Here is a 15,754-nt window from a genome sequence, read left to right as displayed (position 1 = left end):
ATTGCTGTGGATGAGAAGCTGTATATGAGTCAGCAGTGTGCCCTTGTTGCCCAGAAGGCTAAAGGCACTTTGGGCTGTATAAGTAGGAGCATTACCAGCAGATCGAGGGAAGTGATTATTCCCCTCTATTTGACACAGGTGAGGCCACATCTGGAGTAATGCGTCCACTTTTGGGTCCCCCACTACAGAAAGGATGTGGACAAATTGGGGAGTCCAGCGGAGGGCAACAAAAATGATTAAGAGGCTGGGGCATGTGATTTATGAGGAGAGGCTGAGGGAACTGGGGTTATTTAGTCTGCAGAAGAGAAGAGTGAGGAGTGATTTGATAGCAGCCTTCAACTACCTGAAGTGGGGTTCCAAAGAAGATGGAGCTTGGCTGTTCTGAGTGGTGGCAGATGACAGAACAAGGAGCAATGGTCTCAAGTTTCAGTCTGAGAGGTTTAGGTTGGATATTAGGAAACACTATATCACTAAGAGAGGAATGCACTGGAATGGGTTACCTAGGGAGGTGGTGGAATCTCCATCCTTAGTGGTTTTTAAGGCCCAGCTTGACAAAGCCCTTGCTGGGATGATTTAGTTGGGGTTGGACTAGATGATTTCCTGAGGTCTATTCCAACCCTAATCTTCTATGAACTTCACCAATAATGAAGTGGGGTGGTCTGGAAAGGTCCATGGTACCAGGATCTCTATGAAAAATGGAACTTTGCTTTCATCATCACCAATGGACATTGGTGGTGATAGAGATGTGCTTCCTCCGGTCATTGTGGCAGACCCAGCCTACCCTCTGCTCCCCTGGCTTATAAAGCTTTTTAGTGGACACTCTGATAGGCGAAAAGAGTTGTTTGATTCTCCCCTGAGCAGCTGCAGAATGACAGTGGAAGGTGCATCTGGAAGACTGAAGGGAACATGGAGGTGCCTGACATCAAGGGCAGAGGGCATCCGAGAAATACCTGTCTTGTCTTATAAGTGCTATGATTTGCACAATCTCTGTGCGAGTGAGAGCCTCCCTAAGGGGGGGAGCAGAAGGACTTGTGGAATTTTGTGAATGCCAGAGAAGCTGCCTCTTCAAAATCCCCCAACTAGTCAGGGAAGTGCTGTGCTCCCACTCTGAGGTGTAGGGGAGGGAAACAAACGTAATATAACCAAGGACATTAATATGCTTTGTGTAATGATAGTAGGAAGAGTGGATGTTCTTAGGTAGAGCAGGACCTAGTCGAATTTCTTTTCAGCCAAGTTGTGAGAAAAACCATGTATTGACACTGCAAAAGTTAAAACCAATAGAAAAGGGGCAGACCTGCCTGAAGTGCTGAGAATACATCTTTGCACCAATACGGGCACAAAACCACATACATGGCCTTGTACTGCTCTCCCTGCCTTGGGGGGTGAGGGGTGTGGAATGGCTTGTCCCTTGGAGTTCAGGGACAAGGGAGTCCCTGTGTCCTTGACAAGGTGCAGAGAGCAACTGTGTTCTCCAGTAGGTTGGTCTGCTTCTATCTCATTTGGCATTTTTCCTGAATGTCCCTTGGCCCAGCCATGCTTGACTACTCCCTGACCTCTTTCCTTCTGAGCCAGGCACGTGGAACCTTCCCTCCACTCCTTTGTCTTGCTGGTATGCAGAAACTAGGCAGGCACATGTCCTCTCTCTCGACCCTTGGACTTTTGCCAGGCATTCAGAGATTGAGAACACTCCTCTCTGCCATGGCTGTGGCGTGTCAGGTGCCAGGAGAACAAACAATACAAGAAGTTGTCCCAGTATGGTTTCTGTGCTAACAGTGATAAAATGTCACTCCTCTGCATCCCAATTTTGGAATTCCCTTTTCAGTCTGGGACATGCTTGGAGATTGTATGAGGTTTTCCACCTTTATTTTCCCGCTTCCCCAGGACCTCTGTACCATTGCTAAGTAGGGGGAAAGCAGCAGGTTGGTAATTGCATGGGTACCTCTGCAGGCTATTCTTACATTGAATGATGTTACTCTGAGGCATGTCCCCAAGAGTCAGAGAAGGATACTGTCTCTTGTTTAAAAACAAATGGACAAAGCAGGAAGTTGCCGCTTCATCTTGTGTAGAAATGGAAGGAAACCACTGCATATATAGGAAGTCCTAAAAAGGCCACATTATCTAATTAAGTGAATGTATTACCATACCAAGTAGGAGCCTTAGCCCCAGCCAGGACCAGGTTGTGCAAGGCACTATACAAACAGGTGAAATGCAGTATATTTGCAGTAAATTCTCTTATACCTGCTGCTGAGCACCAGGACTTTTGCAATGATTGCTCTGAACCCACTTGGCTACAAAGGGACTAACAGTGCTGTGCACTGTAACAAACAGAGGATGATAATCACATCCTTATGTAGGCACAAATGCCATAGCTCTGGGCATATGAAATGTCTCGTGGGCAATTACGAAATGCCTATATAGCCATATCTAACCAATTTACATCATTCCAGCGTATGTCTGAAGACTTCAGGTAGCTAGAAGTTCAGAGCAATGATCAAACTGCGATGCAGAGTATGTTTTCTAGTGCTATTTCTCTTTCTGTATTGGCTGGTACAATAAAAATAGCCAGCCAGGGGTTTTTTGTTTGTTGTTGTTTTTTTTAAACTAAAAACCACTGCAGTTCTGCCATCTGGAGTAGGGGAAGGTCTGCTGGGAAGGAGAGGGAGGGGGAGTCTCAAGCAGCACAGGAAGGGGATTCGGGGACAGCACAGTTGTTCCATGGTTGGTGGAGTCAGCATTTCAGGGAAATAATCTTTGTGCATAAACTTGTCAGGGCAGACACTGTTCTGAATCATGAGCGGGCGAGTGACATAAAAGCCCAATGAACAGAGAACTAGGGCCATGTTTCCATCCTCACATCTCAATATGCTGCCCTGGCAACAGGTGATGGGGAATCACCTCCAAAAGGTGGAGGAGGAGGAGAAGCCACGTACCCCCAATGCTAGGAAGAGCACAGACACCACTCCCAGGAAAATATGTAGGGTAGTGGTGGTTGGAGACACTCTTCTGAGGGGGACAGAGGCACCTATCTGTCACCCTGACATAGCATCCCGGAAGGTATGCTGCCTGTTAGGGGCCCGTATCAGAGACATTACGGAGGGACTGTCAGTGGTCTGGCCCCCTGACTACCCCATGCAGGCAGTAATGATACTGCGAGGTATGACCCTCAGCAGATCAGACGTGACTACAGGGCTTTGGAAGTAAGAGTGAAGGGGTTGGGAGTGCAAGTGGAGTTCTCTTTGATCCTTCTGGTCAAGGCTACATAAGGTAAGAACGGCCGTACGGCTCAGACCAAAGGTCCATCCAGCCCAGTATCCGGTCTACCAACAGTGGCCAACGCCAGGTGCCCCAGAGGGAGTGAACCTAACAGGCAATGATCAAGTGATCTCTCTCCTGCCATCCATCTCCACCCTCTGACAAACAGAGGCTAGGGACACCATTCCTTACCCAGCCTGGCTAATGCCATTTATGGACTTACCCAGGGAACTGGATAAATTCATGGTGGTTAACGGCCCAGGCAGAGACAGATGCATTCACCTCCAGGATGTCTGTCTGCAAGGATGGTGTCTCCCGGAGGGCTTCAGCTTCCTCGACCATGGAATGCTGTTCCAGGAAGGATTGTTAAGCAGATAGGGGGTCCATCTACTGAGGACAGGGAAGAGCACATTTGGATATAGACTTGCTAACCTAGTGAGGAGGGCTGTAAACTAGGCTCAAAGTGGGCACCAGTACATGAACATGGACACTGATTCACAATTGGGGATGGGAGCGGAAGCATGGGCTGTTATAGCAGGGATAAAGAAGAGATAAGACAGACCTCAGGGGAAATCAAATCAGTATCTTGGATGTCTGTATACTAATGCAAGAAGTATGGGGAATAAGCAGGAAGAACGTGAAATGCCAACACACACACACACACACCTCTCTATGACATAGTTGGCACCACAGAGACCTGATGGGATAATTCACATGACTGGAATATTGGTATAGAAGGGTACAGCTTGCTTAGCAAGGACAGCCAGGGAAAAAAGGGGAGGAGGTGTTGCCTTAGATATTAAAAATGTACACACTTGGACTGAGGTTGAGATTGAAATGGGAGGGGTCATGGTAAGGGTCTACTGCAGAACACCTAACCAGGAAGAAGAGGTGGAGGAGGCTTTTTTTAAAAAACTAACAAAATCATCCAAAGCACAAGACTTGGCGGTGATGGGGGACTTCAGCTACCCAGACATCTGTTGGGAAAATAACACAGCAGGGCACAGATTCTCCAACAAGTTCTTGGAATGTATTAGAGACAATTTTTTATTTCAGAAGGCGGAGAAAGCTACTGGGGGGAGGCTGTTCTAGGTCTGATTTTGACAAATAGGAAGGAACTGGTTGAGAATTGAAAGTGGAAGGCAGGCTGGGTGAAAGTGACCATGAAAGGTGGAGTTCATGATTCTAAGGAATGGTAGGAGGGAGAACAGCACAATAAAGGCAATGGATTTCAAGGCGGCAGATGTTAGCAAACTCAGGGAGTTGGTAGGTCAGATCCCATGGGAAGGAAGTCTAAGAGGAAAAACAATAGCAGTTTTTCAGAGACACATTATTAAGGGCACAAGAGCAAACTATCCCACTGCGTAGGAAAGAGAGGAAGTCTGGCAAGAGACCACCCTGGCTTAACCAGGAGATCTTCAGTGATCTAAAAATCAAGAAATTGTCCTACAAAAAGTGGAAACTTGGTCAAATTACAAAGGATGAATATAAACAAATAACACAAGCACGTAGGGACAAAATTGGAAAGGCCAAGGCACAAAACAAGATCAAACTAGCTAGAGACATAAAAGGTAACAAGAAAACATCCTACAAATACATTAGAAGCAAGAGGAAGACCAAGGACAGGATAGGACTGTTACTCAATGAAGGGGGGAAAAACAGTAACAGAAAATATGGAAATGGCAAGGTGCTTAATGACTTCTTTGTTTCAGTTTACACCAAGAAGGCCGGCGGCAATTGAATGTCTAACATAGTGAATGCTGGTGAAAATGAGGTAGGATCAGAAGAGGCTAAAACAGGGAAAGAACAAAGTTAAAAATTACTTGGACAAATTAGATATCTTCACGTCACCAGCACCTGATGAAATGCATCCTAGAATACTCAAGGAGCTGACTGAGGAGATATCGGAGCCATTGGCAATTATCTTTGAAAAGTCATGGAAGATGGGAAGATTCCAAGAGACCAGAAAAGGGAAAATCTAGTGCCCATCTACAAAAAGGGTAATAAATCCAACCCAGGGAATTACAGACCAGTCAGTTTAACTTCTGTACCTGGAAAGATAATGGAGCAAATACTTCAGCAATCAATCTGCAAGAGTCTAAGAAGATAAATAGGGATGATAATAACAATCAAGCATGGATTGTTGCAAAGAACAAATCGTGTAAACACAACCTGAGCTGGTCTCTTCCTATTGCCAGGGTAACAAGCCTGGGGGTGGGGGGAGTGGTATACATGGTATAATTTTTGACTTTATAAAAGCTATTCTGATGACTGTCTCACAGGACCTTCTACATAAACTAGGGAAATGGCAACCTAGATGGAGCTACTATAAGGTGGGCATGGCAAACCTGGTTGGAAAGAACTGTTCCCAGGGAGTAATTCAATGACCCCCAGTCATGCTGGTAGTGTAATAAAGAGTGGGGTCCGGCAGGGATCAGTTCTGAGTACAGTTTCTGTTCATATCTTCATTAATGATTTAGATAATGGCATAGAGTACACAATACCAAGCTGGAGGAGGGGCTGCACGTGCTTTGGAGGACAGAGTTAAAATTCAAAATGATCTGGACAAAACTGGATGAATTCAATAAGGACAATGCAAGTACTCCATTTAGGAAGGAACAATCAGCTTGCACATACAGAATGGGAATTGACTGCCTAGGAAGGAGTCCTGTGGAAAGGGATCTGGGGCTCATAGAGGATCATAAGTTAATACAAGACAATAGTCTGACTCTTGCAAAAAAAAAAGCAAATATCATCTGGAAACGTATTAGCAGGAGTATTGTAACGCAAGACATGAGAAGTATTCATCCGCTCATACTCTGCGCTGATTAAAAAAAATAAATAATATATGGAGATATACCTATCTCCTAGAACTGGAAGGGACCTTGAAAGGTCATTGAGTCCAGTCTCCTGCCTTCATTAGCAGGACCAAGTACTGTTCCTGACTTTTTCCCCCCCAGATCCCTAAATGGCGCCCTCAGGATTGAACTCACAACACTGGGTTTAGCAGGCAAGGCTCAACCACTGAGCTATCCCTCTCCCAAAGTTAATTCAAATGGGGATCTATCCGCGTGAACCATATAGCAGAATATAGACTCATTCCAGACTAGTGTTACGTTGCTTGCAAAGAGGATGAATGCAGGATAAGACAAGATAAATCAAAAAAGAACTTGTATGGACATAAGGCAGTTGATGTCGGGGGGGGAGGGGAGCCTGTCGTCCGAATCTGGAAATGGGTGGGGGGTTTCCTGCATTTCCTGACTGAGCCATGACCAGAGAGATGCATCAGATCTCTCTTTCCATGTACTCAACCAAGCGCCAGGGAGCACTGACAGATTCCTGCCACTACCATTAATCCCTCAGTACTTTTACAAAAGTAAGTTACACACATAAGTGAAACAGGTTCAAAAAGCTCCAGACAGAAGTGAGTCTAAGGAGGGTCATCCTCAAAGGGCCTCTCCCACACTAAAGTACATGAGCCAGCCCATAATCCAGCTGTCCCCTGCAGGGTACCAACCCCACCCGCAAAACGTTGGGAAGTCTCCACAACAAAGCAGAATAATGTCAGGATCAAATCTGAGCTCTTGCAAACCCGGGGGAGAAGCTAAGTCCAGAGCCACCCAGAACTTCCTGCCTCAGAGGATCATAGCTGCCATGTCATTACACAAGGAGAGAGGGGAGGATCTTGCCAGGAAGCCAAGGCAAACACATTAAAACATCTTTTGGGAGATGGCTGGCAGCCAATTACACCTGTGCTGTGCTCTCAGCGAGCGGCTTGCCTCATTCTGCATGAACGGCCATTTCTGAATGGTGTGAGGAGGAAGCTCCCATATAGCACACTGCTCTCGTCCAACCAGGAAGTGGGGAAGGCCCGGAGGACTGGAAGGAGAGTTCTGCATCGGAAGAGAGGATGCAATTTTCTTGCCAAGTGCAGATAATAAAATAACGTCATCGTGACAGAAGCTGCAACCTACAGAGGCTGAGGATCCTGTCAGGCTATAAGCCTTTGAAACAAACAGTTGAGGAAACCCATCACATGGACGGGCTGCTACAAACCTCCATCATTCTCCCAGTTACTTCACCCACACGGATCATAAGACAGCTTGGATTCTGGAGAACAGAACACTGTATGGAACAGAGAAGGTGCCTTGTGAACAGTTTAGCGGAGTTTCGGTCCAGTTCTGCAATTTAACCAGGACATGTGCTTGCTGGCTGTGATGATGCTGCTGCGGGAGCCAGCTGAGGTCACTCAATTAGGGTGAACTGCAAACAAAACGGGACAGACAAACTTCAGAAGCTGGTGGATATTCCCAGTACTTAGATTTACTAGCCAGCACAAAACAATTTCTATATTACCTCACTGGTTATTCAGAAGTCCAAACAATGCAGTTTCCTTGAAGTACCTAGCCCCAGGCCTCCATCCAGACACATGTCAGATATGATGATGGTCACTGAAAATCTTCTCTCATCATATAAAAGAAGAGGTTCTCCTGATCCCAAAGGACCAAGCTCCAGACCCAGGTCAAATGATAATTTAGATCTTGCCCAAATACACAATTATAGACAATTCTTATTAACTATGCTAAAATTTATTTAAAATAAGAAAAAGTGTGTTGGTTAAAGATCAATATACAGACAGACTTGAATTCAACTCTTGAGGTTCAGATACACAGCAGAGGTGAGCTTGTAGTTGCCAAAACTCCTTTTGGAAATAGTCCAGAGGTTATAGTCCAATGTCCAAATTCAGGGTGGCTCCATTCAGCGACTGGGGATCTCAATCCTTATAGCGTAAGGTTCCCCCCTCTTGAAACCCAAAGCAGATCTGAGATGAAGCAGGATCGTGTCCCAGGGTTTTTATACATTTCCAGCAGCCTTTTGGCCTGAGAAAACAATTGGCCTAACTCTCCTCCCAAACATCCTAGTAATTAGAGCAGGGTAATTTATCCATTAAACATAGATTCTAGGACTGGAACGGACCTCGAGAGGTCATCAAATCCAGTCCCCTGCCCTCATGGCAGGACCAAATACTATCTAGACCATCCCTGATAGACATTTATCTAACCTACTTTCAAATATATCCAGAGATGGAGACTTCACAACCTCTCTAGGCAAACAGTTCAGATACAGGTTACCATAACCTTCAAAGAGACACAGACAATAATACTATTTCACTCAAGTGTCTTCCTAAATGTTAATATTCCTTTTTTGATCTTGAATCAAAGCTCTAGACAAGACTTGTTTGCTGACATCCCAAGCCCTGAGCAAACACCTCCCCTTCTACCTCTAACAATGCCAGCTGCATTTCAAAGCTCTATTCATTTAGAGATCTTCCAACTCAGTCTCTAAAGTTCGGCCATGGGTCAGTCTGTGAGTTAATTAACTCCTTCTGGCCCTGTCGCCTTTCAATTAAATATTATATTACACTCATAACATCACACTGGCTCTATGCAAGGGCATCACAGAAAGGACAGTGCCTGAAAGCAACAGAATGGGAGTGACAGGCAAAGAGACCCATCTCCTGAAGCCAAAGTCAGAGGTGAGAGAAGGAACCAAATGAGAATAGGTTCCCAAGTAACTAAGAGAAAACTGCCTGAACCCGCTAAAAAAATACAGGGCTATTTGCCAAAGAGGGAGAAGTGTCTGAGACCCAGCTACAGCCAGGAATGGAGCAATGGGGGCCAAATGTGTCACATCACCAAGACTTGGTGGACTTCAGTGTGACTGCTACTTAAAACAGGCTGGGAATAGAGCCACTACCAGCAGCTGAGGCTGGTGTGGGGACAGGAGCAGAACCACACCCAGGCCAGGACTGGGGACGCAGCTGGGGGCAGAACCAGAGCAGAGCAGGGAGGGCTTTGTGGTGTTCCCTCCCTGCCTCTGGGCAGGGTTGCCTGGGCTCTGCTGCACCCCCCAGACATTCCTCCATGCCCCCCTAGAGGATGCACACCACACTTTGGGGACCCTTTAGCTTAGATAAACTTTGGGGGCAGAGACTTGTTATTTCCTGCACACACAGTGCCCAGCCCAATGCGGATTCAATTCCCAACTGGCACCTCTGGACGGACAGACACACATACACACACCAGTTAAAAGACAACATGAACAACATGGGGTGACATTTTACACACTGCCACGAACATGATCACTGGAACAAGGACACTGGCTAGGCTGGTAAACAGAGGCACCTAGATGCTGCTTTGGATTGTGTGGGCAAGTAATGGTCCCCCACCCCCTCTTGCGAGCAGACAATGTATTGGAGTGCAGAAGAACAAAGATCCTGCTGTCTGAGCCCAACAAAGCCCTGGATAAGAGCAGGAGGGGGTGTAACATGCCATCGTTTAAATAACTGCAGAAAGAACCCTGCTGGGGCTTGGCTCTGGAGGGTTGCCCGACAGGAACATGTTGTGGGTTTTTTTGAAGTAAGTCTGTCTCCATACTAGATTTTAAATAAAAAGCAACAGAGTGTCCTGTGGCACCTTATAGACTAACAGACGTATTGGAGCATGAGCTTTCGTGGGTGAATACCCACTTCGTCAGATGCATGCATCAGATGTCTGGTGAAGTGGGTATTCACCCACGAAAGCTCATGCTCCGGTACATCTGTTAGTCTATAAGGTGCCACAGGACCCTTTGTTGCTTTTTACCGATCCAGACTAACATGGCTACCCCTCGGATACTAGATTTTAAGTATGTGTCACTGCCCAGGGTGGGGGACAAGTGATATCAAGATTGCCTTCAGATAAGGCATTTTCACAGAGACAAGATGGACTGAACAGGAGGCAAGAGCTCTGCCACAAGCTTCCAGCAGACCCACATGCCACTCACCTAAACACCCCTTGCCTCAGTTTCCCCCTCAAATAGGGATAGTGATTGCACTTCTCTCCTTTGGAGACCACTGCTCTAAACAGCCAAGCCAAAGTGGGGTGCATGATGTGCAAGACGACCCATTGGGGGGCACGGCAGGAGGAGTGCCACCGGAGGGAAAAAGAAAAAGGGGAGGCCAGAGGAGGGAGCGAGCGAGCAGGGAAGCTGCCCCACCCCCACCCTGGGCCAGGCAGGGCCACCCAGAACGCAGGGGCTTTAGGGCTGCAAGGCCCTGGGCTAAGGGGGGCCCCGGCCTGCAGCTCTAAAGCCGCTTTTGGAATGTAACCCTGAGTCCTCCGGCCCGTGGAGAAGGGGCAGCAGTGCAGCCAGCAGTGGGAAAGAAGCGGCACTTTCCCCTTCAAAGCCAGCTGGAGAGAAGCAGCGCTTTGAGGGGGAAAGCGGAGCTCTCCACTTCTCTCTGGCAGCTGGCTGCCCCTGCTCCTCCTGAGTGCTCCAGTCCATACTTGCAGGGCCACATTCTGAAAGGGGCTTTAGAGCTGCAGGGCAGGGCCCTGCAGCCCCTAAAGCCCCTGAATTCTGGGTGGCCTTGCCTGGCGGTGCAGGGGGGGTGGCAGAGTGCTCCCAGAATGGCAGCTATGGGGGCTATGCCGTGCTGTGCAGAGCCACCTGCACCAAACAAGAGCTGCCCCAGGTAAGTGCTCTGCACCTCCTGCCTGCTCCAGCCCTGAGCCTCCTCCTGCACCCTCCTACACCCTAACTACCTCCCAGATCCCACACCCTGAGTGCCCTCCTGCATGCTAACTCCCTCCTGCACCCCCACCCAGAGCACCCTCCCGCAGCCCAAACATAATCCAGACCTTCAAATTGCTGATCAGTGTTAAACTGAGATTTTCAGAAATAATGAAGCATATTCAATCACATTGCTCTCACTAAAAATTTGAGAGCAAAAAGGTTTTGTACCATTAATTTTAAAAATTATTTCATCTTTATCTCATTCTTTTTATTTTTGCGCATGTTTTATAGTGTGCATAATATATTAGTATAGTAGTACATGTATATAATTTATACATAAATAAATACACATATATTGGGGATGCGTGCTCAAAAATTTTACTGATGCGGTGAATGATCAAAAGTGTTTGGAGACCACTGGTTTAGCCTATGAGCTCTCTGGGACAGGGCTGTCTCTTCTGTAAGCATTTGCACACAGGGTTAGTGTAACCATATTGGTCTCAGGCTATTAGAGAGACCAGATGGGTGAATGAATGAATCTTTTACTGCAGTGGTTCTCAACCATTCCAGTCTACTGTACCCATGTGAGGAGTCTGATTTGTGTTGCATACCCAAAGTGTCACCTCACTTAAAAACTACTTGCTTACAATATCAGACACTGAAACACGAAAGTGGCACAGCAGACCCTTACTGAACAATGGCCGAGTCTCATTTTTACCATGCAATTATAAAGAATGGTTTGGACTCTAAATACCGAACTTACATGTCAGTACACAGAACAGTATAAGGAAGCTAGTGTCAGGATGAAGTTTTAGTTTGTACTGACTTTGCTAGTGTTTTATGTAGCCTGTTGTAAAACTCAGCGAATACCTAGATGAGGTGACATACCCTGGCAGAGCTCTCCGGACTCCTGGCTGAGAGCCCCCTTTTACTGGCGGACGGTGTGCTGTGCTGTGCTGGCAGACAGCCAGGCTGTCAGGGCCCGCAGCCCTCTTCCTCGGCCTTGGGAACAGTGCCCAGAGCTTGCCTACACCACCCAGCTGTAGCAGGAGGCTGGGCCCCGCCGGACACGCGCCCCTTGCCGGGAACGCGCCCGGCCCCGCCCGGGGCGGACACGCGCCCCTTGCCGGGAACGCGCCCGGCCCCGCCCGGGGCGGACACGCGCCCCTTGCCGGGAACGCGCCCGGCCCCGCCCGGGGCGGACACGCGCCCCGTGCCCTGTCACGAGGTGTGACTTGGCGGGGGAGCAGAGGCTGCTCGCACCCGGGCAAGCGGAGGTTTTGCGGGCAGCGCGCTCGGCAGCGCAGCCGGCTGCAGTCACGGCCAAGCCCAGCCGCCAGCCCAGCTCCCTGTGAGCGCCCCGCGGGGGCGGGGGCTAGTCGCGTGCCGGGGGCGCCGCTGTCCCGGGGGCTGCAGGGCTCGGCCGGTTCCCCCGCGGGGATGGGGATGGGGGGGTGAAGAGTCCTTCCCGCCCGCCGCCGAGACAGGCAGCGGACCGGACCGGACCGGACCGGACCCGGGGCCCCGCCTCGCACCTACCTGCCGTCCCGCCGCTCAGCGGCTCCTCGGCTCCCCGCCGCCATCTCATACCTGCCGCTCCGCCTCCCCATTGGCTTCCGGACCCCAGCCCCTGCAACCTGATTGGCTGGACCGAGCGCCTGTCCGGGGCGGGGCCACCCAAGGGCGGGGCCGCCATTGGCCTGTTCGAATAATCAACAGACGACCCGCGCGCTGGCCGGGCGGGGCCGCCGGGTGCGCAAAGGATCCTGGGGGTTGTAGTTTTCCTGGGCGGGGGGGGGGGGTCTGGAGGCCCCGCCCCTCAGGCTGAGGACACGCCCCGGGGTGGGGTAGCCGGGTTGGGGAGTGGAGGAAGGCAGCAGTGGGGGGAAAGGGGAGGGGTAAACAGCTGCCCAGGCTGAGGCAGTGGGGACGTGGCAGCCACTCTGTGTGGCCAGGGGTAGGGGGGTGTCTCAGCTCCCCACCCCTCGGTCCCTGGGCAGGCCAGGGCCCCTCCAAAGGGGGTCGGGGTCCTTATCCCCATTGCACAGCCCGGGGCCGGGCGCAGGGGGAAGGGCTTGTCCAAACCAGCGGGGGGAACAGTCCCAGTCAGAGCCAGATCTTAGACACTGCTCATACCCCCGGCCTCCTGGGGAGCCAGCCTCCCCCCCCCCCGGCCTCCTGGGGAGCCAGCCTCCCCCCCCCGGCCTCCTAGGGAGCCAGCCTCCCCCCCCCGCTTCATTATCCTGGGGCCACCCCCTGCTGTTACACCCAGATAACTGCAGAGCGGTTCCACTGACCTCAAGGCAGTTCTTCCAGATTTACACAGGTGTAACAGAGCCCAGCATGGCCCGACTTCATTCCCAGTTCTCTTAGTAACGGAAAGGAGAGTCTGGCTGGGGAGAATAACAACTAAAACCAGGGGATCAGCAGTAAGAGGAGAAGTCATTGTGGGGCCCATTCTCCCACGTCAGAGGTTCTTACACTGTGGTCCGCGAGCTCCATTCAGGTGGTCCGTGGATAGTTCCCTCTAAGGTGCGCAGGGGCCACCCACCTAGTTAGTGGAGCTGTGCAGGCGTGGCTCCATTAATTAGGTGCCTGAACCCTGGAGAAGATACACATGTAAGGTAAGGTGGTGGCCTTGGGGGGATAGGGGGGTAGGTGGGAGGGGGCAGTGGGATGAGAAGAGGGTGTGGGGGAAATTTGGGTCATGCAGGGCTCCAGCAGCCAGAGAAAGAGGCGACTTTCCCCAGCTCCAGGGCTGTGGCTGCTGGAGAGAGAGACACCCCTCCCCTTCCCAGCCTCAGCTCTGTGGCTGCTGTGGTGGGGGAGAAACCCCCCTCCTTCCCAGCCCCAGCTGTGGGGCTGCCATGGATGGGGAGAGAGGGCACATCCATCCCATTAGAAAGGTAAGACTGTGTGCTTTTATTTGTAGAACAAAAAAATGTTAATTATTATTAAGTTTTTTTATATAGCGCTTTTATCCAAAGCATTTTACAACACGTAGCTAACGATACAAACAACATTTGGAAAGATCATTAACTGGTCTGCCAAGACCCTCAGCAATTTTCAAGTGGTCCGTGGAAAAATAAGTTTGAGACCCACTGGCCTAGGTGATGTAGGGGAGAGCAGCGACGGAGCTGGAACTCACTGAGTGCCTTTAAAATTCCTGCCGTGGTGGCTTGGTTCCCCTGCTGAGGAAACTGGGCCCTTCATTCCGGGGTCCCCTTAGCTTATGTTGGTTACCTCCATGACTTGCCCAGCCAGAATCCACTCCTTCCCAACCTGCACAGCTCCCTTGCAGGAGAAAGGGAGGAACATGTGCCACAGAGTTTGGGAGGAGACAAGGCCCTGCACCCCTGGCTTCCTGCGAGTCACCGTGACTCTCAGCCAGACAGTAGAACAGAAGGTTTATTAGACAATAGGACACAGTCCAAATTAGAGCTTGTAGGCATAAACAGGACCCGTTACTCAGGTCCTTCTAGGAGGTAGGGATCTTAGACCCCAGCCTTGGGGTTCCCTCTGATTCCCCAGCCAGCCCAAAACTGAAACTCCGCTGCAGCCCTCTCATTCCCCCCTCTCCTCGGCTCCTCCTCCAGCCTTTGTCCAGTTTCCCAGGCTAAGGTGTCACCTGGCCCCATGCCCCTCCCAGCTCAGGTTACAGGCTCAGGTATTATCCCTCAAGTAAAGTCTCCCCCTGCCCTCCCATTCCCCATGCAGACAGTCCCAGTAAAACCAGATGACATTCCCAGGTCAGTCCACCCTGCTCCCTACTGCGTCATAACATGCCACAGAGACAACACACATACAAACATCCACCTAAGCAGGCAGAGGTCTGCATGTGGAGAGACCCCGCTATGCAGTTTTCAGGGGGATAATCTGGCTTGCAACATTTAAGCACTGGTTTTCAGAGGTGCTGAACACCCACATCGCCAGTTGGATTCAGTGATCCGTAAACCTCACCACCTTTGCAAACTAGGCTCCTAGAACCTGACAGAACATGAACAATAAACAACACTGGAGGTGTAGGATGAACAAGTCATGCCAAAAACCTGGTGTGACGGTGCTGCCCGTGGGAGCCAGCTGAGGTCATTCAATCAGGATGAACTGCAAACAAAACGGGGCAGACAAACCCCAAACGCTGGTGGTTATTCCAATACTTAGATTTACCAGCCAGCACAAAACAGCTTCTAGAGTACCTCACTGGTCACTTAGAAGTCCAACCCATGCAGTTCCCTTAAAGTGCCCAGCCTCAGGCCTCCGTCCAGACACACCTGTCAGATATGATGATGATTCCTGTAAATCTTATTTCATCATATAAAAGAAAAGGTTCTTCCAATCCCAAAGGATCAGCCACATACCCAGGTTCAATTATCACTTAGATCTTACCCGCAATACACGCTACAGCCAATTCTTATTAACTAAGCTAAAATTTATTTAAAAAGAAAAGAAAGAGTGTGTTGGTTAAAAGATTAATACACATACAGACTTGAATTCAGTTCTTGAGGTTCAGATACAGAGTAGAGATGAGCTTGTAGTTGCCAAAAGTCCTTTTAGAAATAGTCCATAGGTTATAGTCCAGTTTCCATATGCAGGGTGGCTCCAGTCAGTGACTGGGGATCTCAATCCTTGTGGCTTAAGGTTTCCCCCTCTTGAAACCCAAAGCAGATCTGAGATGAAGAAGGATCGTATCCCAGGTTTCTTATACATTTCCAGCAGCCTTTTGGCCTGAGAAAACAATAGGCTGAACTCTCCTTCTCCCAAACATCCTGGCAATTAGCACAGAGTAATTTATCCATTAAACAGTTCAGATACAGGTTACCACAACCTTCGAAGAGACACAGAGACAATAATACTATTTCACTCAAGTATCATCTTAAATGCTAATATTCCTTTTTTGATCTTTGAATTAAAACTATAGCAATAGACAAGCCTTGTTTGCTGACAT

The 15,754-nt window shown here is 49.4% G+C and overlaps 1 protein-coding gene across 1 annotated transcript in view; it reads right to left on the bottom strand.

Moving 5' to 3' along the window:
- Window positions 1-12,405, bottom strand: part of ARHGAP19 (Rho GTPase activating protein 19) — a 64,589-nt gene extending 52,184 nt beyond the window's left edge. Inside the window, exon 1 of the mRNA XM_030570609.1 lies at window positions 12,349-12,405. Within this exon, the coding sequence (XP_030426469.1) occupies window positions 12,349-12,392 (44 nt within the window). The 5' untranslated portion in view covers window positions 12,393-12,405. The remainder of the gene's footprint in view (window positions 1-12,348) is intronic.
- Window positions 12,406-15,754: the final 3,349 nt, after the last annotated feature.

The sequence above is a fragment of the Gopherus evgoodei genome, chromosome 7, assembly GCF_007399415.2.
Source record: "Gopherus evgoodei ecotype Sinaloan lineage chromosome 7, rGopEvg1_v1.p, whole genome shotgun sequence".
Classification (NCBI taxonomy): domain Eukaryota; kingdom Metazoa; phylum Chordata; order Testudines; family Testudinidae; genus Gopherus; species Gopherus evgoodei.
Note: the sequence above shows the minus strand (reverse complement) of the source record. Positions and strands in the feature narration are given on the sequence as shown.